We start from the raw sequence: 22,852 nt of genomic DNA, 5'->3' as shown, positions 1-22,852 counted from the left end.
CCACCAATTCTGATTTCACTCTCATTTTATGGAAAAGCGACTTGAGACTAGAGAGGACTAGGGCTATTTCAGACTCAGATCAGAGGACACTTCCTCCCGAGAGCCTTCCATAATGCCGACCACGGCATTTTTCTATTGGCCACTTTTAGAGCCTGCTGGCTCACTAGGTTGCTGGCAGCTTTGAAGAGGTCCCATGGAGCTAGGCTGAGATTGGTGGGCTTCCTCCTTTTCCCCAGGACTGAGAAATATTTCTCTTTGTAAATGTTTCTTATAAAACACACCAGGAATATGCCTTAAGTCCTGTGTTTGTCTACTTTGGTGGGGTGTGTGCTTGTGAGGCTGTTCCCTGGCCCTAGAGGAGAGACCATGTGGTTTCTGAGTCTATGCATGCCAAGGCCCATGATGTCTGTCTCAATGCAGGTGGCTCCGTGGGACTGAGTGGAAGCAGACTGTCCCCTTGCTACTGGCCCTTGGCAGGGGTCTGGGCCACTTGTGGGAGCCCTGGGTGAGATGTGGCCCTTATGAACAGTGGGTTTAGAGGCTAGAAAGCTCAGTGTGAACATAGCATAACTGGGGGCTCCTCTGGCAAGATAACTAGCCCTACCGGGGGGAGTCCAGATTCCTTACTGGAGCTTAGAGCAGAGCTTCTGACTCCTTGGGGGCAACATAGCTCAAAGCAGGCAATAGGCCTGGGAGCCACCAGGTTCCACATCAGGAGTGGATGTAGCCATCTGGTTCAACCGATCCTCCTGTCAGCTCTCACACCTCCCCAGAATGATGGCATGCAACCTATTTCCAGTCGCCTTTTTTTTTTTTTTTTTTTTAGACAGAGTCTCACTTGGTTGCCCAGGCTGGAGTGCAGTGATGTGACCTCGGCTCACTGCATCCTTGACTTCACAGGCTCAAGTGATCCTCTCTCGCTTCAGCCTCCCGAGTAGCTGAGACTGCACGTGTGTGCCACAATGCCCAGCTAATTCTTGTGTTTTAGTAGAGGCAGGGTTTCGCCATGTTGGCCAGGCTGGTCTTGAACTCCTGACCTCAAGTGATCCACCCGCCTCGGCCTCCCAAAGTGCTGGGATTACAGGCGTGAGCCACTGCGCCCAGCCAAGCTGCCTTTTTAAAAGAAGTGCCTTCCCCAATTCTAAGTGTGGCTGCTTTCAGAAAAGACTTCTGGAACGAACCTCTGGGCACTGCCCCTCCAGAGCAAATTCCTCCAAACAGGAGGAGCTTTGAGCCTGGGGAGAGGGAATACAAACTTAGGATAGGAATGTCTCCTGGGTGGAACTCAGCTTCAGCACCGGCACATCGCACAACCAGGCTCAGAAATCACAAGTCTTTTCAGAGTTTTCCTGAATGGATGGGTGGAATGATTTCTAGAGAGGTCATCTGGGCCTAGGAGATTTCCCAGATGCAGCTGCCAACATCTGTCAAGGAGAATTTCTTCCTGAGGCTACCATGCATGGTTTGCTAAACCTCTACCGCACCATGCAGCGAGGGCTGTTAGGCACCAAGGCCCGATGATGCCTGTCCACAGATTACACTTGGTTTCGCAAAATGGGGCTGGGGCTCTGGCCCTACTTGTATCACCAGATGGGGCACAAGGCGGGCCGTGGCACTCAGTCATGAAAGACCGTGCTGAAGTTTTCCTTTTTCATTCCGGGTGTGTATGGGGGGGTCCCGCAAATACATTTCTTTTGGTTTCCTCATCAGAAGCTGACATTTCAGGCTGAAGCAATTCATATAAAACTTTTAGCTATTCAAATAGCTGAGTGTGGTTTGGAAAAGTAGTCCACTATCTTGGAAAAAATTGGGTTCAATGTGGGCCCACTGTGGGGTGCTCTGTGTCCCCTGGTGTCTGTGAGAGTGGGCTTTGCTGCAGTGGGCAGCCTGAAGCCCATTCTGAGGCTGCCACTAGCCCCTGGCACCTGAGCCCTAGGAAAGGTATTCTGGTGACAGGCACATTTGAAGGGCCTTCTGGAGGGTTGCCTTGGCTCCCAGGTGGCTGGAAAGGCCCAGGCGTATCCCTCCAGCCTTGGCGTTTAACCTGATTTTCACCTGAAATGACTGATATAGTTTTCAGGGCCCGGAGGACTCGGAAGGTGCGTAAGGCTGAGACATTGCCCAGGTCCACAAATTCAGTTGTGTATCTGTAACAAGGGAAATTCACACACGAGACAATGACAACACGCCAATAGGAGATACACAGTCAGAGGAGGAAAGGGGGTGGGGAAGACAGAGAGAGAGTCACTTGTAGCTGAGATCTGAGAGGCAAACCTGGGCATCTTACCTGGGATAACTGAAATAGTTTTTAGAGCTCTCAGGACTCTGAAAGTTCGAAGAGCCGACAAATTGCCTAGTTTTATATTTTCTGATACATACCTGCAGAATCAAACCACAGTTATTGGGAATTACAAAGCAGAACCTCCGCCTGCCCTCCCCGACCAGCCCTCTCCCTTGGCCCCCTCCCATGGGGGTCGGGGGGAGTGCTGTGGATAGCCCAGGACCTCCCTCAGGTTTTCTTCTGGATTTCAACCCTCCTAACACAGGACCTCAGCTTCAGTGCCGTAAGGATGTCCACACGGCAAGCTTCACGGTGACTCTCTTGGTGATGGTGCCATGGATAACCGGTGCTAGGAGGCAACCACTTTGTCACTCTCTCCACACCACTGGGATCCATGACATGAAGCCACATGTGGGGTCTGGGGCTGGGGACACATCAGAGTGAAGAGAGAAGCCTGTTTTCCAAGAGGCTCTGGTCAGGTGATACAGGATGCAAGTGCGTTTCTCGTCCTAGTTTTGGTCCACATCTTCTGTGGAACCTCCATCTGTTGATCAGCTTGTGCCTGGCTCAGAAGTCCTTGAAGTCACGAGGCGGAGGTGGCCTGAATACTCATTGGAAAAAACAGAGTTCCCAAGACAGAGGCGCTGGAAGATGGGAAGAGAGGTTGCCTGAGTTCTTCAACTACTCACAGGCAAGGAGCAACCCAAGAAGAGAAAAGGGCAGGATGAGGGGCCCCAAGGCAGTGGAGTGCCTCCCCAACAAGTCTACCGGTCCCACCCCCAGACCCTTGGTATCTTCCAGGGATGGCTCTGGGTCTCCACCAGAGGACTGGCCTCCAGAGGCAAGATTCTCTTCCTGGGGTCTGTCCTACTTGGGTCCGAGCGAGGCTCAACAGGGTGAGCGGCTGTGGGTCCCCTCCTCGAACTTGGAGAGTTGCTGATCCGTGGCCTCCACAGGGACAGGAGTAAGAAGGTGGTCGCTGGTGGGCAAGGACCTGCCCAAGCAGAGCATGAGAATATGCAGTAGATGGGCCACATGACCACGAGGACCATGGACAGTGTGTGACCAAGGCCATCGGGACAGTGGCAAGTGACTTGTGACATTTAATCAAAGGCTTTGCATCCAGGGTGTGTGACATTTAACCGAAGGTGTCTGGTGTTTAACAAAGGACACTGGACTCGGGATGTCTGATGTTTAACCAAGTGCATCTGACGCACGTGTCTGAGTGACGTCAGACACAGGATGTCAGCCCTGTGGCTCTGGGTGAGTGCAAGGGTGGGCTGGCACTGCTGCCAGACTCACTCTGCTGGGCGGTCTGGACCTCCAGGCCCTTCCAGTCTGCTCCCAGCTTCCCAATTCCCCTTCAGGCTTTGAATATCTACAGGAAAGAACTTGGCCAGCTGAGTCAAGGGGCTTAATGCCCTGGGGTCCATAGGTCCAGCTCTAACTGACACTGGGTTGACACCAGATTTCTCTACGTCCACTGGAGGAGCCCCTCCATTTTCACATGGCCCTATGCACCACACTGATCTTTCCTTACTCACAAAGCCCTACCCAGATGATGTCAGCAGACACATTGCCAAAGCTTGCTTTCCTCTGGCGACACCAGACCCTTTCTGTGGTGTGGTTTCCATTCCATCTCCTGTATTCACTTCAGCATGTACATCTTTCTCCAGTGTGGCAGTCAGATGCAGTCCCATCGTCTGCTGGGGAGCAGAAGTCACCGTGCTTGTTTTGGCCCACATACACCTGCTAATTTGATCCAAGGTCCCTCTCAACTTCTGAGAGCTATTCCATTCTCCATGATGGCTCAGACCCTAAGGCCTCTGTCCCACATTCTTCTCTCGGTCTCTCTCCAGACATGGTGCTGTCACAGGACTTTCTGGCTGAGCCTGGGATATTGCTGACATTGCCATCCCATGGAAACCATGGCTCTGGCCCGCTGGAGGCTCTGGGCCTCGTTTTTGGCTGCTGTTCTACCAACTGTGCCTGGGCACAGCAGCTCCCCTTGCCCAGGATACTGGTTTCAAGGCTGTCTCTTCTAATTACAGGGAGTAAGTGGAATACTGTGCAGGTCAGAGAGGGAACCAACCGTCCTTGCTTCCCTCCTGTCCCTTACAGACCCAGTCTGTCCCCTGGTGTCTCCATTGAAAACTCTGCCTATCTCTACCTTAGATTCTGCCTGTCGTCTTTGCCTGTCCCGGGGTGGAACCTGCCCCCAGCACAGTGTCCCCAGCACAGACAGTGCTTGGCCTCCATTCATTGTCTGCCTTCTAGGCAGCTGGTGTCCCAAGGTGACAAGGACAGCTTAGTGACAGAACAAGGGAGGACCATATCTGTGCTCCTGGCAGGCTTGCAAAGCCAGCTGAGTGGCTGGAAATAGGAGTGCAGCTGGTGGCCGTGTGTCTGTCTGGGAGAGCAATCATGAGTTAGAGGAAGTCTTAAAAGAGGACTTGCAGGGTAAGGGTGTGGAATGTCTGGGACCATGTTGGTGACATGGTGGGCTACTGCCTCTCTTATTCTACCCAGATCCCCACCGAGGCCTCTTTTGGGTCCTCTGAGTGTGGCAGGACAGGAGGAATGCTTGGTATGACACAGGGCCAGTTGCAGAGGTGGCAAGTGTGCGGTCACGTGAGGGGATAGAGCGTTGCCCCTCTCAGGCTGGCAAAACTCTCCTTCAAGCCAGTCTGCTCCTTCAGTGATGGCTAAACTGCTGCTGGCCAGGGGCAGACAGCTGGACAACAGACAGGGGCAGAAAGAGCAAAGGGTGGTGGGTGGGAATCCTATCCCATCACCAGCCCCAGTGCAGGGAAGCCTTCTTCCTGCTCCACCCTTATCTTGAGATGGTGAAGCCCACGCCGTTAGTGACTGCAGGAATTGCCACCCTCCTCTCTGCCCTCCTCCCTTTCCCTCCAGGTTTGGTTTCCATAACAACCCCAGAAGGTGGGAGGCTGTGTTAACTAGCAGGTAATGCCCTTCTGTGAGTGGGGCCACAGGAAGAGCTCTGGCTGGAGGGCTGCAAGCTGAGCCTGGCAGGCTTCCCAGCACCCTGCCCCAGACCCTCTCACAGCCTCTGTATCAGTGGGGTGGAGGATCACCCCAGCAGAAACATCAGACTCGGCATGCCTCTGCCGTCCATCCCATGGTTTGGAGTTGAGAGACTTGGTTTTAGTCTCAGCATTGCTTCTGATTCAGTCTAGAACTTTGGACAAGTGTGAGGTTCTCTGAGCCTCAGTTTCTCCATCTGTGTAATGGAGGTCAGATGGAGGATTTCACTGAATGGAATGTTTCCCTTCACTCAAGTCTCCTTTGATTATCCTAGAGTCCCTTGTTACTGAACCATTGCATCTCTAAGAGAATGCATTTCAAACGCAGTAATTAACCGGTTTTCACAAGCCAGAATCCCCGTCAATCGAAGCTGCCAGGCCAGGCCAGCCAAGGGCCCAACAGCTGATGTGCCAATAGGTCACACAGCCCTTTGGGAAGTGGATGTGCCATTTCTGTGAGGTGCTTGGAAACATGGAGAGTGTCTGAGCTTCTGAGGCTGAGTTCTGCCTTGTCAGCCCTGGCCCTGGCACACAGCGAAGGCAAGCAGGTTTTGGCGAGGAAGGCACACCTGCTTTGTGACTCCCAGTGGAAGAAGAGGTTTGGGAATGAAACCAGGATTCTCCCAGGAGACAGGGCAGAAGGACTGGTTAAGGGCCTGAGGTCGCTCAGGGCATCTCCCAGAGACACAGCCTGAGCCAAAGCTTGGGCCAGGGCAATGACTTCCTGGGATATGGGGCTGCCTCTGTGGTGACACTGTCTTGCCCAGGCTCTAGGCTGCAGAGCTAGGAAAGGCTCAGGCAGACGCTATATCCTCTCCTGCCCGAAGCCACCTTCCTTCCTGTGACACCCAGCCTCAGGACCCTGTGGATTACTGCTTTCCACCCACAGGGCACCCCAGGGCCAGGCCTGGCAATCTTACTCCATTCCCAAGTCAGTGCAACCTCCTCGGCTCTGACATGAAAAGTTCTCCCTCTCTCTGAAACCTCAGATGTGCCTCCCCACTCTGTTCTCAGCTGATGATCCAGCTTCTTATTTCACTGAGAAAATAGAAGCAATCAGAAGAGAAATTCCTTCCTCTTTCATCATCAACTCTATCAACCTACCTCCATCTCCACCTGAAATTCTGCCTTCCCTGCTCTTCAGGTTGACGCTCCCCCTTGGCACTGGATTCCCACCCTCTTGGGCCAGCTCAAGGGCTTTGCTCCTGCAATCCCCTGGCTCATCTACATCATCTAGCATCCCCTCTCTACTGGATTATTTTCACCAGCCTGCAAAGATACCCCCCTTCTTTAAAAGCCCTCCCTTGATTGACCCACATTCCACACGGACCACCACACCATTTTCGGTCCCATTTTATAGCAATCCCCACAAAATAGATGTCTCTACTTGCCACACCTCCTCTCCTCCCACTCTCTCTCCAGTGCATGTCCTTTTTCTCCACTGGAATCCCTCTTGTCAAGGGCACCGGTGACCTTCCCACTGTGAAATCCAATAGTCCATTCTTAGTCATCACCTTCCCCAACCTCCTGGTGGCAGGTTTCCATTGGAATCACATTCCTTCCTAGACATGACCCTCTTCTGATTGGCCTCTGCCCTCCAGTCTTCTCTCTTGGCCTCCAGATGTTGGAGCGTCCCACAGTACTTCAGGCTACAGGTTACACTCATGCCTAGGTGATCTCATCTGGTCTCCTGGCTTTAAATACCATCTGTATCCCCACGGTTTCTAAATTTATACCTCCACCTTGGACCTCTTTATTGAACCCTAGACTGGAATATCCAGTTGCCTACTCAATATCTCACTCTGGGTACCTTCAAATGTCATACATCCCTAACTGGACTTTTGATTCTCTTCCTACTTCAACCAGTGCCGCTCTCTCCAATTTTCCATTTCAACCAATGGGAACACCGTCCACCCAGCAGCTGCTCAAACCAAAAACCACCTTGGGGGCCTCCCGTCAGCCCTACCTGCAAAATATGTCCAGAATCTGATCAGGTGCTCCCCTTCTCCACTTGGTCCTTGGTTCCAGTCACTATCTTCTCTCTCCTGGCTACCAAGGTATAGCCTCCTAACTACTCTGTCTGTCTCTACCTTCTCCAGTCTGTGGTCCACACCATAGCCGGGGAAGTCTCTACAGAATGTAAAGCAGGTCACAGCTCTGCCTGTTCTTACACCCCAGTGACTCCCATCACACCTGGCTTTTACCACAATCAGTCCTCCATCCCACTACTCTGCAACTTCACCTCCCATCACTCTTTCCTTGCTCGCTCAACTCCACCCAGGCCTAAATCCATACTGGGTTTGGGGCAAGTGATATTGTCTCTCAGAGCCAGTTTTCCCACTTGTAAAATGGAGGCCTAGAGTTGGCTCACAAATAGTATACCTAGAAACAGAGATTCTGATGCATTTTCCGACTACCAGGTTCTCCATCTAGTTTGAAAGTGCCCTCAGGGAATAGCTTCCCTCTTTGTCCTCTCTCCCTGACAGCATGGCTGAGCTCAGGGCTGCTCATGCCTGGGGTTAAAGGCTGTCTTCAACAGGTAGATTTAGGCATTCCAAGCATCCTAGAAAGTGAGAGCTGAATTGAGCTTCTGATACCACAGCACCCAACACTATCCTTTCACATGTTGGGAAACTGAGGGTTTGCAAGGACAGGGGGTATGAGCCTCACCAGCTCTGCTCCTTGCTGAGGTGCAGTGCTCAACCCTGCACACACTAGGTCCTCTGCTTCAGAAAGGCCTTTTTCTTTTTTCTCTTTTCTTGAGCCAGTCTTGCTCTGTTGCCCAGACTGGAGCGCAGTGATGTGATCACAGCTCACTGCATCCTTGACTTCACAGGCTCAAGTGATCCTCTCTCGCTTCAGCCTCCCGAGTAGCTGAGACTGCACGTGTGTGCCACAATGCCCAGCTAATTCTTGTGTTTTTCATAGACATGGGGTCTTGCTATGTTGCCCAGGCTAGTCTTGAGCTCAAGTAATCTGCTCACCTTGACCTCCCAAAGTGCTGGAATTACAGGCATGAGCCACTGCACTCAGCCTTCAAAAAGGCTTTGATGGCTGAGCCTCTGATCACGACTTCTGCAGATGTCCCATCAGAACCCAGCATCTGTTCCCTGACACTTCCACGGTGGAGTGCAGCCTCAACACTGACCCCTCAGCAAGAGTTTCTCCTAGGCAAAGAGGCGGGGGCCTCAGCCTGGGCTGCAGCAGGCCTGGGGTCACATTCACTTTCTGGCAGGCTCCCTGTGTGTCCTTGGCATCAGTTTTCTCACCCATAAAATGGGCTAAGCCATCCCCATGTACCCTACTTCTCTGGCTGGTGTGAGGATCCACTGTATTGTGTCAGTGGCCGGGTGCTTTAAAATGTGCCAAGCATTCAGTCTCTGGATGGAGCAAGCTGATGTGCTGGTGTGCCTAGTGTCAGTTTCTGGGGATGCTCAGTCACTTCTCCAGGCTCCTTCTCTTGACTGCAATTTCATTCTTAATCATCTTGAAATCCAGGTCACCATTTGCAGTGGGCCAGGGGTTGAAATATTGTTTTCTCTTGGTGGGAAGGGCAGAGGATACAAAACCAGAATCTTAATGGTGTCCCTGGAGCCCAGGGCTGCCACGGAGCCCCAGGTGAGCCAGTAGGCCAGACCACCAAGGCCTGCCTGAGCCATCTCTCCCCACCAGGATGGGCTGAGGGCCTCCACCCTACCTTCCTCCAGCCTATGTACAGAGCTGCATGTGGACTGCAGGGAGGAAGCCAGAAAGAGAGGGGTGGTCCGGAACCTGGGGTGTGCACACTCCACCCTAGTGTCGCCTGCATGGCATAGCACAGCATAGCAAACGAGATACTTACGCCATGACAATCACACTGAAGTCCAGCCAGTTCCATGGGTCCCGAAGGAAGGTGAACGCATGTAGGCAGAAGCCTCGAGCCAGAATCTTGACGAGAGACTCAAAGGTGTAAATGGCGGTGAAGGTGTACCTGGGCAGGAGAGGCCGATGGGGTTTCTCAGGGAGGCCTGAGCAGGCCAGGTTCTCCAGGTTCCCTACATGGTGCGAGCCTACACAGCTCCCTTCAACAGGGGCCATCGAACGGGGCTCTCTACAATGCCCCCATGGTAGAGCTGGAGTTGGGGATGGAGCTTTGCTCTAAACATCTGGCTAATGAATCCATCGTCCAATTTGTTTATTCCATATTATCGTGTAACTGCCATGTGTCCATGTGAACTCTCTGTGTTCTCTCTCAGTTGTCTTGGTGGAAGAAAACCTCCTCCCAATCTCCTTTCCCTAGCCCTGGGGGGCAGTGCGTCTAACAGGCATACAGTGGCTACAGGGTCTGTGCTATAGGAGAGTATATATGGACCCTCACCCCTATATGTGGGTCTTCAGCAGTTAGCAATGGGCCCAGTCAATCCTCAACTGCTTACAGGGTAGGTGGGTCCAGCTGTCCACCTTGGGCTTGAAGGGTGATGTTATAATGCATGGGGCTGGTGGGAGTTGGGGTGCTGTTCTCTCTGCCTAGGGCAGCCTGAGGAATCCAAAATGCCTGGATGCTAGCACTGGGGCCCCCGGGGCTGAAGCGGGATAGGACTGCATCCCAGGATTCAGAGCAGCTGCACGTACCAGTTGAGAGCACTGCTAGGATCTATGTGAACGTGAAGAACAACCAGGCAGGCTGCTTTGGGAAGAGAGGCTGCCCCAACATTCTGCTGGTCTCTTGAAAACTGCAGGCAAATGCAGTAAGCGCCTATCAAATCTGCTTAGAACCTCCAGGCAAGGTACTTTTGTTTGGGAAGAAAAGACCAGAAGCAGTTTCTGGAACTGTGCAAATGGTTATAGGAGGCAGGACTTGGGAAAAAAGGCAGCAGACTGTGTTACTGAAGTGGGGATAGCCCTGGGGCACCTCCTAGCTGCATGACATCAGGCCAGCTATTTCTCTAATTCTTAGTCTTATCTGTGGAATGGGGAAGGTGGCTGCACCCACCCTACTGGGTGGCCATGAAGGTTAAAGGAGATGATGCTTATTGTTCTTATGACAGTGCCTGGCGTGTACAAAATGCTCAATAAATTATTATTATTTCAGAGCCTTCTCCAATGTCATCATTCCTCTTTAGGCAAAACAGGGAGAAACTCCCTGCTTTGCCAATCTGGAGAGCTTCCTCCCCAGAAGGCATGACTCAAATTAATGCCAGAAGTTGGCAGGACTGGGAAAGGCAAAAGAGGGTAGAAGCTGAGCCAAGGGCTGCCCCACTGCTGCGGGTAAGTTCCTGGGCCTGGACACAGCCCTCTTCTGAGGCAGCTTTAGGAGCCATGGCATGGAATGGAAAGGAAGAGAGAGGGCCACGTGGAGCGGAGGCCCTGAAGATTTACTCACTCGACATACTTGGTCCAGGGTGGAGGGTCGTGCTGGGCCATGAACACGCAGTTGGTGAGGATGGTGCACATGATGAGCATGCTGAAGAGCGTGTGTGGGGTCAAGGAAAGCCGAGCAGCGCAGGCCGACCACGCCACCACCGCTGGGGGGTCCTGCCCCTGGGAGTCATCACTGCCAGGACAGTGCTACCACAGCAATAAACAGGGTCTCTAAGGAAACACATTGGGGCTGTGACCAGTCCATGCCAACCCCCCTCCACCCAGGCTGGTCTCTGTCCCTTCCCTGGCACTGGCAGCTGGCCCCCGGCCTGCTCCACGACACCTAATAGGCACCAGAGACCTGAAACCACACTGCTGGTAGGGTCTTGTGTGGAGGGAAGGCAGGAAAGGTGGGCCCCAGACCTCAAAGGCTTTTAACCGCAGTCAGGTGAGGGGCCCTGTCCTCAGTCACATAGGAGAGAAATGGGCATTTATAAATTGCTCCTCAGGGGAGGGCAAGGCCAGAGTGGCAGGGCTCTGAGTTCCCTCCCCCACTTCTAGGGGAGCAGCCCAGGCCAGGCTTTCTCTAGAAGTTCTCTGCAGAATGCTCTGCTGCCAACCAACTGCACACCTGGCCAGGGCCTGCTACCCCAGGGGAGGCAGGGGACCGTTCCTCTGGCTGCTTCCTGCCTGTGTACCTACTCTTCAAGCTAGCCCTCTGCTCCACCTGGGAATCTCCTTCTCACCCTGCAGGAGCCCCTCAGCAGGACCCCATCTAACTCCCCAGCAGCCTGTCCTGCCTTTCTGGTAACACGGTGCTACCTCTGTGCCCTGCGGGCTTCGGGCACCCCTCTTTTAGCCATGGTGGCTCACTGAACAGCAACGTCCATCTGTCTCCCATCACAAGGGAGTGCTTCCAATGCCAGAGGTGTGCTTCAGGTCTACTTGTGGGCTCTTGGTCTTGAACTGAACTGCCCAGGCCTTCTCTGACCCTGACTCTGGCTACAATTCCTAGCTGCTGCTTCAGGCTAGACAAAGCTCTGACCACCCTCCTCCACCTCTGCCTCACTTCTGCAAGGCCTGTAGAGGAACAAAGGGGCAGACTCTGGGCTTCCTATGGGCTTCAGCACCCCTTGGGGCCTGGCCTAGACGAGGGACACTGTGCTTCTCTCACAAATCCCTCCCCAGCCCCAGAGGAGAGGCTGGGCCTTCCACTCCCTATGGCTGCCCCCAAGCACTCAACACCATGCCTGGCCTCAGCCCCGTGTGCACAGCTGCCAAACTGGTGATTCCCTCAGGCCGCCCAGGAGCTGCAGTAATTGAGCTCCAGGGGCTGCCTCTTTCCTCCCTAGCATAGCTCCACCTCACCCGACGGGGAGGCCAGCGCAGTCAGACCACAGACCAGACCAGGCTGTGGTGACGACTGCCCCAGCTGGGGACAGTGGGGAGGCCTCTCATGAATCTAACCAGGTAGATGCCCTCTGTGCTGCCAGTCCTCTTCTAGGGAGTCAGGCAATCAGGAAATCAGCATCTCAAACCAGCCTCCAGTTTATAATTATCTAATTTCTCATCTGGGACGAGGGGGAATTAGGCTTTGGGAATCTCCCTGAGTCAAACGAGGACTGAGCCAACAGGACTGCTGGGTTCCAATGCCATGGTTCCAGGAAGACTTGATTTCTCCCCGACCAGAAGGCATCACTTCAGGCCCTGGGGTCTCTCCATCAGTTTGGTATCTGCCTAGTCCGCTGTCTGTGTGAGGGTCTCCAGGGCCAGGCTTATATCCCTCTCCAGCTTTCAAGGCAGGATCAGATAATCATCTCAATATCAGTACGCTTTCTCCCTTACACACACACACACACACACACACACACACACACACACACACACACATACTGCCCACATGCGGGCTATGTGCCAAGGCTTTCCTCACTGGGCAGACGGTTAATAAGCCCCCCAACCAGTCTTTATTCATCCCCACGGATCTACTGCTAAGCGTCTACTGAGGAGTCCAGGTGACTCCTAAAATATGCAAGCAATGATACCAAGAGTGAATATTTATTGAGCCCTTCCTAGGTACCAGAATTTGCTCTCCGTGTCCATCAGCTAATTCAATTTTCCCAACAATATGTGGTGCAGACTTTGTTTCCATTTTAGGTGATAAGAAGACTGAGGCACAAAGAGGTTAAGTTGAAGGTCACTGTGGTAGGCAGAATAACGCCCCCACCACCCCCAAGGTAGCCATGGCCGAATCCCCGGAAACTGTGAATATGCTAATTTGTAGAACAAAATGAGACTGTGCAGACGTCATTAAATTAAGGATCTCCCGTGGCCTCCACGAGACAGGGTCTAGCTCTGTCACTGGGGCTGGAGTGCAATGGTATTATCATAGCTTACCACAGCCTTGAACTCTTGGGCTCAAGAGATCCTCCCGCCTCAGCCTCCTGAGTAGCTAGGACTACAGATGTGCACTACCATAGCCAGCTAATTTTTAATTTTTTTTTTTTTTGTAGATACAACGTCTTACCACATTGCTTAGGCTGGTCTTGAACTCCTGGGCTTGAGCAATCCTCCCACCTCGGCCACCCAAAGTGCTGAGATTACAAGTATCAGCCACTGCTCCTGGCCCTAAATTAAGGATCCTGAGGTGGGGAGATCATTCTGGCTTATCCAGGTAGACTCAGTGTAATCACAGGGGTCCTTTTAAGCGGAAGAGGGAGAGGCAGAGTGTTGTGATAGGAAACTCAACCGGCCATTCCTGGCTTGATGATGAAAGGGAACCACAGACCAAGAATCCGGTGCAGCCTCCAGAGGCTGGAAAAGCCTCGGAAACACATTCTCCCCTACAGCCTCCAAAAGGAGTGCAGACCTGCCAACACCTTGAGTTTAGTCCATTTTAGACCTCTGACTTCCAAAGTTGTAAGATGATAAATGGCGGTGCTTTAAGCCACTGCGTTGGTGGTAATTTGTTACAGGAGTCCTGGGAAAGTACTCCCAGTACCAAGCTGATCAATGGCTGAGCCAGCCTGCACCCTGGCTCTCCTGATCTGGGCCCCACTCTGAGGCCCCATGCTGCACCACCTCTGCAAGATGACATTCAAGGCCACCTGGTCCACTCTCCTGCCTCCAGACTGGAGGGCCTGCATGAGTCACGCTGCTTCTGGCTCTCACGTGCCAAGCAGGTAAGCTATTCCACGCCTGGCCTCTGCCACCCATGGGGCAGCATGAAAACCAAACGAGATAAAGAGCACCGTCGAATGTGGGGCAACTACTGTACAGGAAGGAGGAAATGATTTGTTATTTGTAAGAGGAAATCCCACCTGAGCATGTGTATCTGGCCCTGAGTGGGACCCAGGAGGGCAGTGGAGCCATGTCCCCAAAACGCTCTGACATGGGATGTTATGAAAAAACCAGACATGCCTCTGGCTGGGCTGGGCAGGAAGGCTTCCCGGAGGAGGCGTTTAGATAAGCACCAAGGCTGGCCAGGGTTGCTCCAGCAACCAGTCAGCCCAGTTGGTCATGGTGAAGCAGCGTGGGCTGAAGGCTGGGTGCTGGACTCCTCTCGGTAGAGCCAAGTCCCTCTAGGGGGACCACTCACAGCTCTCCTTAGAGTGGGGAACAGGCCCCACTGCAGGGAGCAGTGGTGTGAACAGGCTGTCTTGCACTACAGGACTTGGCTGGACCCAGACAGAGGTGAGTGAGAACTTGAACACCCAGACTCAGGGAAGAGCCAGGGCACACATCCCTCTGAATCCCACCAGTCAGGGCCTGGGTCCCATGGTGGGCAATGACAGGCGCTATCTACCTGGGTTTTATCTTTTCCAGACACAGCAATGGCTTAGGGTGACGTGTAGCAAGCTCTTGTCTCTCTGCCACTTCACTGCTCAAAATCCTTGCCTGGTTCCCATGGCCTTGAGGACAGCACTTGCACAATTGTCAGTCCTTCTTCTGCATGTGTGAGATCTCTTCCTTCCTAGACTGAGCCCCCGGTCCATATGACTCTGCCTAAAGCATACCCAGGTCCCCCATGGTGCCCAGCATGTAGCCAACACCAGAGAGATGAGTCAACTTAACTCCTGGCCAGGGCACACCTGTTTGCACTGCCTTGTAATTTCAGGCTGATGATTGAGCTGGTCCCTTGTGTGGGCTGAGGCAAAGGCCAGCTCTCCAGGTCTATGCTCAGCGGAACATCTTCAATCTTGTCATGTCATTGTCCCCAAACACCCACTCCGAGGCTTGTGATTAAAATGCCAGCAAGGACTGCCTGAGTTGTGGGGAATGCCTGACACTTGGGCTGCCTAAGTCTTCAGATCCCAGGGAGTTAAAACAACAACAACAACAAAAAAAAAACTCCCAAAGAAAAGGTAATTAACTGTGGAGGGGTGTTTTCATGTATTTGTGCTATTAAATCAACATGCGCACACACATACACACACGGACATGTGGTTTGATTGCCCATTTGAAGCCGGTAGAGGAACGTGGGAGGATTTTGTGCACAGATCCTGTATAACCAGGAAGGCAAAATGCTTCTTGGTGTGTGTGTGAGGCCTCTCTGAATGTGACTGCGGTAGGATATGGAGTTCAGTTGGTTTCTTTTATTTAACCCTAGCAGGAACACATTCTGCAGGATTATAACAAAAATACATACAAAAAATCATTTCACATGCCCATATTTACTTTTTGGTAACTTCCCAGAGACACACTGCAAGCATGGAGCCAAGAACAAGGCCAAGCGGAATCACCGCACACTTGCTATAGTCTGTGAGCTCCTGGATTGTCATGAGTGAGCAGGTTTTCTCACCAGGCTGCATTCCTGTCCATTTTTAAGTTTGTCTTTGCCCCACTTACCCTTCCCAAAGGGCGTAGCACAGAACTTTGCACATATGAAACTTAGTAGATGTTTGAATGAGTATAAAAATTTAAGCAGAGCAAAAGTTCACCATTCAAAACATGAGATCTGATGTTCTTTAGAAATGCATAGTGACTGATAATGGGCACGGAATTTCTTTTGGGGTGATGCAAATGTTCTGGAAGTAGATAGTGGTGATGGTTGCATAACCTTATAAATATACTAAAACCCACTGAACTGTGCACTTAAAAATGGTAAATTTTGGCTGGGTGCAGTGGCTCATGACTGTAATCCCAGCACTTTGGGAGGCCGAGGTGGATGGATTACGAGGACAGGAGTTCCAGACCAGCCTGGCCAAGATGGTGAAACCCCATCTTTACTAAAAATACAAAAATCAGCTGGGTGTGGTGGCGGGCGCCTGTAATACCAGCTACTCGGGAGGCTGAGGCAGGGAATCACTTGAACCTGGGAGGCAGAGGTTGTAGTGAGCCGAGATTGCGCCACTGCATCCAGCCTGGGTGGCAGAGTGAGACTCCGTACCCCCCTCCCCAAAAAAGAAAAAAAGATCAATTTTATGGTATATGAAGTAGTATACCTCAAACTTAAAAAACTTCATGGAGTGCTTATAGATTTCTAGGCCTCACACTGGTAATTCTGGTCTGAAAAGAGCTAAGAATTTGCATTTTTACAAACTTCCCAGGTGAGACTGAGGTGGCCCTCAGACTGGCATTTGGAAGCAACTGCCCTAGGGTGGCATGCACATGGGACCTTGCTAAAACACAGGTTCTGGGGTGAGGCTCAAGATTTGGCCACTCCTACAACATCCTGGTGAAGCTGATGCTACTGGTCCACACACACCACACTCAATGTCAAGGCTCAACAGTGTTGCAGAGGGGCTGCTCCCAAACCCCACAAATCTAGACCTCTTCTTCCCCCTAGCGCCCACTGAGCCCACCAAGTGGCGCTGTCGAGGTCCAGCAATGTGCTCCCATCCCCAGGCAGCAGCAGTGTCAAGGCAGCCACTGGGAACCAGGTCCTCACTGATGCTCGACACTTCCCTGGGGCAGCTGTCCTGGGGGATGGAGGCTGGCTCTGAGCCCTCAGGGCCAGTTTTTCCAGGTGGAAGCAGCACCTTACAGCCTCAGAGTCATTGCTCAATGGACACTGGCCAGGCTGGGCACTTGAGGGCCCCCCACTCCCTCCCTTGCCCACCTGCCTCCCTGACCTTTCATTTCCCTCAAGACCCAGCTCAGCCGCTTACAGGAGCTCTGGAGCTTCTGCTACATCCCTGAGGGCTTCTGTGGCTGCCAAACAGAGCTGGGTTGGTTAGATACCTGGAGGAGAAACCCCAGGTGAGAGTTGGAGGATGCTTTTAGAGAGGCCACGCCCCTGGAGTGAGGCCGGAGACAGGCTTAGAGCAAGAAAAGCTGGCTTTTCCTCCTCCTGCTGCTCTGTTCTTCTTACCAGGCTGTGACTACACTCTGGCAGAAATGATAACTATTTGCAAAGCTGCCTTATCACTTTTACGGGACAATAAAATTGCCAAGGGCCCAGACGGGTCTTATTTGGATCGATACCCCAGCGTGTCCAGCAAAGAGTCTGACACCTACAGGGAACTCAGGATGGCTCAAGATGAAATCTACACATTTGCCCACACTTGCCCCACAGAATAAGATGCAGCTGTGAATGGCAGGCTGCCCGCTACATATGGTCCCTCTCCACAGTGTCTGCCTCCCACCTTGCTCATGCCACAGCCATGGTTTGCATGTGGGGTTGTCTCAGGAACCCCACCAGGAAGGCAAGGGTGGGCTGGAGGAGAGCAGACAGTGGTTGGAAGCAAGCATGCATTTTACTGCACATCTGCATGCAGACACCACCTGCCATGCATGCCCCTCCAATGAACCCCTGGGGTCAGGATCAGGCACTGGGAACAGGTAGGAAGAAAGTGGAGCCACAGGAGGAGCATCCCCCATCCCTGCCCCAACAGGAAAAGCTCCTGACCTGCCAGCCTCAGTCCCAGTTACTTAGTCACTCACTAGGTATCTGTAATCCTGATGCCTCCTACCTTGGCTGGAGATTAGTGAGTGAAGTCTTTGTCTTGGCCTCAAAGAAGTCCATTCAGAGAGGGGGCTGAAGGGGACCTTGGGGAGCTCTGTGGGGCCAGCCCCCTAGACCCACAGTCAGTCGCACTGCTGAGCCTAGCAGCATCACTTAGATGAACAGCAGGGCCACCTGCACGTGTGCACTCACCCCGGTTGCCACTGGCCAAAGGCAGGCCTGCCCAGGCCCTCGCAGTGAAACACTCACGCCTCTGACTCTGCAGCTGGCACTGCCCTCCCGGAAGGCTCCATCTATGGGGCCCCTTCTCTGAAGTCCAGAAAACAGAGTGATTAGGTGCTGGCGCCCCATGCCGTGTGCTGCCCAAATGATGCTCCTCTCAGGCCCAAGCCCGGTAAGTCCCTCATTATGCTGCATCACTCCAATGGCTCTCCTCTGCAGGCTGGAGCTTTTTTCAGCTGTGGTTTATGTAATTTAATGTTAACCAGAGTTCTTTGAGATACTCTGAAACTGCAAACATTTTGTCAACGCCTAATCAAAAAGCAAGTGTTGCCGCCCTCGAAAGATGCCCACATGTGAATAAACTGGAGGCCTCTTTATTGGGAAATGGTTTTTCCTTGGCTGAGTTCTGTTGACCTGCTTGAAGGTTCCTGCAAGTGGGTGGGGAGAAGGATGGCCCAAGGGGGTGTGGTGGGAAGGGACATTTGGATCCCATATCAGAGCCTGACAGATGCCATTTATTCTGGGATCCTTAATAGCTTAGCTTCTAGAATGTTCTCCTGAAGAATCAGAAGAGGGTTTCTCAAACTTTCATGTGCCCAAGAATCTCCTGGGGATCAAATGCAAATGCAGATGCTGACTTGGAAGGTCTGGAGGAGGGTCAGAGGTTTTTCATTTCCAACCAGCTCCCAGGTCATGACCATGTGTTTGTCTTAGGACCAGCAGGGAATCAGCACCACTCTCCTAAACTAGAATGGAGGTGGGGTGGGGGCAGCACCCCGTGCACATCCCCAGTGTGGGCTCCCAGGGGGTACTCAGCAGGTATTAACTGCAAAGGATATGAGTGAACCAGAATCTTCACAGCCGCTCTCCGGATGGGGTGGAAGGGACTGAGGACATACAAGGCGTTGGTGGCACTGAACCGGAAGATGGTCTTGCCTTTATTCAGTACGATGAAAGTCTGGGGACAGACAGTAGCATTAGGCCCTTGTGTAGAAAGGCTTTTGGGGGCAGCTTTTGACTCAGAGCCCTTGGACTGTGGCTGAGGGGTGGGGTGGGAGGAGGAGGAGAAGGACTGAGGGAGGAGACGGGGAGGGGAGGCTGCCAGCACGTTTGGCAGGTCAGTGGACTCACTGCCTGGCTTATGGGTGGAGGTGAGGGAGGTCTCAGGGGCATGTCAGTTTGGTTGAGATTTAGTTTCAAAATTATAGTCACAAAAAGAAGGGACCTTTTCTAGTCCTTGCCCAGCTGTTGTCACAGCAGAGGCTCAGCAGACCTGGGGATGCCTCCTCCCTCCCCTTCTCCCTTAGCTGACCCCTCCTCACCCTGCGTGGGGTCCCCGCCAGGCCCACTGGGAGGGAGGACATGATAGGGAAGCTGGGTCAGCAGGGAGGACTTATGCGTGAGTAGAAGAGAAAAGGAAAATGCAGAAGCAGTCCCCCGAGAGCTTTTCTTGGGATCCTGTCTCCTGGAGTCCAGGACAAATGTCAGCCCCATCTCACAGGACACAGCCTACTGCCTCCCTCCAGGGGATCATGAACAGCAATGCAACCCCTCCCTGAGCTTCTGGAAGATCCTTTCTACACAGCACAATGGGGCACAGGAGCGGACAACGAGAGCTGAATGCTGAGACATGTGCACATCAGGTGCCCAAGCAGCCCTTGAGGACAGCGGTGCCTCCCCACCTGCCCCGGTGTGTGGTGGTCACAGCTCTGTGGCCTCACAGAGGTCTAGGGGAATATCACCACCTGACATTCCCCTGAGACCTCCCTCACCTCCACCCATGGGCAAGGCAGTGAGTCCACTGGCCTGCCGAATGAGCTGTTGGGACAAGGTTCTACCTAATCTGGTCTGGAGAGACAAGCTGACTGGATAGATTAGGACCAAAAGTTCTGCTGTGGTGCCTCCATTGCCTTGTGAGGCTGCAGGTAGTGTGGCCAGGGATCAGCAAGTGGAAACAGAAAATGAGAGACTGGGATCATCCCTGGAGCTGCTGTTCAAGCATTCCCAGACCCAAGGCCAGAAGAGATGGTGCCCCTGACCCCTCACATGCTCAGCTGCCACCAGCCGCCAAAAGCCCAGCCCAGTCTTGACCTCAATCTCAGTCGGGTCCACCTGCCGTGGAGCCTGCCTGTCCCAGCTAACTTCAGCCTAATTGCCACTCATCCTCTCCCCATAACCTTGACTTACTACCAGCTGTGGCCTTAACCCCAACCCCAATTCCTACTTCTATCTCTCACCAACCATGACCTAGGCCCGCCCACCTTGACTAAGCCCAGCTTCCAGCCTCACTCTGACCCCAGCTGCGGCCCCAACCTTGCCTGGACTCCACTGGAGTCACTCGTACCAAGGGAAAGTTCAGCTGGGGGCTTGGGAGCAGGACCAAGTTCTAGGCCTCCTCCCCCACCTGTTTATGTGGACTGGGTGGGCTTTTACTTCACACACACACCCACTCACGTATCCAATGCACGCATGCACACCCAAAGATGCACCCCAGGCTCATCCCCAGGCGCTTGGTCTTAAACCACAGTCACACACCCTTGCAGTCACATTCTTGCACTGGCCACACCAGCCCTATCTGACCCCCACGAGCTTCCTCAGCCTGGTGCTGACTGCAGTACTGTGCCTGGCCACTGTCTTCCTTGTACTCAGCCTTCTGGGAAAAAGACCTCCCCCAAATTCAAATCCACCTTCCTCTGGAAGTAAGGCCCAGAAGCATGGGCAGCTTGGAGACCAAGCCTCTGCAGGAGTTCTGTATGTGGTCGGGTGCAGGGCTGGGGCACAAACTGGGGCCTGGGATCTGGAGGAGGGAGGCCAGGGCAGGGGATTCAGACAGGGGCAGTTACCTCTTGGGTCAGAGCCATGCTAGGAGGAAGCCTGAGTCTCCCTGCCCTAGTAGACAAAAGCCACTTCCCTTCCCTATGATCAGAAGGGACAATGGCAGAATGTCACACACCACCCTCCTCCAAAAATCCCCAGTGATCACTGCCCTCTCCATCCCTCTCAGATTTTCCACTGGCCTTCCTGGTCCCGTTGCCAGCCCTCAAAGCTCAGGGAACTGCTGCCGTGGCTGTGGCCTGAGCCCGTCAGCATAGCCATGCATAGTTCGTGGGTGTGGGGACTACATACTCTCCCCAGTAGGGAGAAGGGACCACATGCTATGCTTTGTGGCCCAAACACAGGCAGGGCCCAAATGCAGGCCAGAACTCAGGGCTTGACTCCAATTCACACACACACCACACAACGGGGAGGAGTCCTTCAGGAGTGAAAATCTAACCACAGGTAATTCCCGAAGAAGGTAGTCACAGGAGGCATGTTTTCCCTGAGGCTACCCTCTCTTCTTCATGACACCAAACCAGCATCTCAGGCTGCATAATTCCTGTCTTTTATTCCCGAATTCCAAAATTAAGGTGATTGGAATATAGATCACCAGTGACTCATTCCCTCAAAGCCTGGTGAGCCACCCTAAACAGAGCCCCATATGGAGGCCAGGCCCTCTTTCCTCTCTGCTCCATTGACAAGGGAGTCGCACAGAAGGGTAGGCAGGGCTGGAGGTGGGTGGTAGTCACCTTTTGGGTGCTATAGAAGGGGTCCAGGTCCTCCAGGGGCTCTCCGATGAGCTCTCGGGGTGGATTGCCATAGAGATCTGGCAGCTTTTTGGAGGCCTGCAGGTCCAGCTGGGGCCGGGGAGCCTCCCCCTCAGGCAGCCCCTCTCGGCTCTGCTGCAAGGTGGTCGAGCCGCGGGCTTGCTTCTCCGCCATGCGCTTCTCGATGGCTGCCAGGGACTCCCGTGTGAACCTGCGGAAGCTGCTGGTGCCCCGAGGTAATAGGAAGTTTGCCATCTTCTCATCCTGCTTCTGGGCACAGGCTCTCCTCACGTTGCCTGCGGGGAAGCTGGAAGACACAGACAATGGGCCTGATGCTATGGCCAGGGACAGAGGGCAGGGTGGGCAGACCTCCTGGGGGTGGCTGTGCTGATGGAGGGAGGGACACCATTTGCAGAGAGGCTCCAGACCCCAGGATGCCAACAACTCCACAGGCACACCTGGGCAACACTGGCCTGGGTAAACCCAAAGCCCCCCAGGCTATGGGGCACACATGGGGACAGGCAGCAGGGTCACCTCCTCTTTCCCCTCCTAACAAGCATGTCTGAATTCAAGCAGGCAAGAGTGACTGTGTCATCCAAGCACCTTCTTTTTGCCCCATTCCACACAACAGGAAACACTTGCATCTTTTGGTTTCTTAGTTGTCATCACTTGAGACATTTCTCAGCTTGGAGTTGTCACCCGGACGTTGGCACCCTGGTGTACACAGCTGTGGTGAAGCCCCTGCAGAGAGGCTCCCAAGGAAATCCCCAGGGGGCAGAAACCTTCCAAAACAATCTGGCTCAAAACATGGGCAATGCCTCCCTTGCCCATCTGAGCTATTTCCCTTCCTTGGAAAGGTTGAAATTAGCCTGGCACTTTAGGTAACTTGAACTTTAGGTAACTCTGCCTTCCATCTCCCCCATCCCTTTTAAAAATACATACATGCTTACAGATTTTGTAATAACCAAATAAAATTCTAGCAATAAATTGAATCATATTGCAAAAAAAAAAAAAAAGGGAAGAGCTCATGGAGTATCTCTGGCTCCTCACACTGCTCCTTGCTCCCCTCCTCCCAAATGTGAACAAATGAATGCTGATCCTAAGTGACAGCAGAACCGGAAAACGGTGACCACTCATCAGCGAGGACATCCAGGCAGCACATGCATGTGACGCCAAACCGGGAGAATGTGGCCCCTGGTGGCCTCAAACAATCCAGAACCTGGTGTGAACACACTCTGCCTATGACACCGAGGCAGAAGAATGCAGTCCCAACGGCCCCACCAAAACAGGATGTGGTCAGAACAGCTCCTGACTGTGACACCAAGCCGGGAGGCTGTATCGCTAATGACCACATCAAACCGGGGAATGGTGGGCACCCGTTCAAGAGGGCACGGTGGACACCTGTTGGACATCTCTGCCAGAACAAAATCCTTTTCCCTCGCAAGGGTCAGCTTTGCCTTGATCTTACTCCTGC

General features: G+C 53.1%; 1 protein-coding gene across 6 annotated transcripts in view; it reads right to left on the bottom strand.

Moving 5' to 3' along the window:
• The window catches only part of SCN5A (sodium channel, voltage gated, type V alpha subunit), an 84,959-nt gene extending 63,277 nt beyond the window's left edge, over nt 1–21,682 (bottom strand). For 4 of the 6 annotated variants that reach the window (XM_011953307.1, XM_011953309.1, XM_011953305.1 and 1 more), the window contains exons 1-5: nt 21,361–21,682; nt 18,634–18,752; nt 10,691–10,780; nt 9,170–9,298; nt 2,288–2,379 (exon numbers count right to left, since the gene is read on the bottom strand). In XM_011953307.1, coding sequence (XP_011808697.1) covers nt 2,288–2,379; nt 9,170–9,298; nt 10,691–10,780; nt 18,634–18,752; nt 21,361–21,633 — 703 coding nt within the window. In that variant the 5' untranslated portion in view covers nt 21,634–21,682. Of the gene's footprint in view, nt 1–2,055; nt 2,148–2,287; nt 2,380–9,169; nt 9,299–10,690; nt 10,781–18,633; nt 18,753–21,360 lie in introns of all 6 variants that reach the window. The other 2 variants (XM_011953304.1, XM_011953308.1) reach the window with 1 other exon arrangement.
• Nucleotides 21,683–22,852: the final 1,170 nt, after the last annotated feature.

Source organism: Colobus angolensis, unplaced genomic scaffold (genome assembly GCF_000951035.1).
Source record: "Colobus angolensis palliatus isolate OR3802 unplaced genomic scaffold, Cang.pa_1.0 Scaffold36, whole genome shotgun sequence".
Taxonomy (NCBI): domain Eukaryota; kingdom Metazoa; phylum Chordata; class Mammalia; order Primates; family Cercopithecidae; genus Colobus; species Colobus angolensis.
This window is presented reverse-complemented; position numbering and strand designations above follow the sequence as displayed.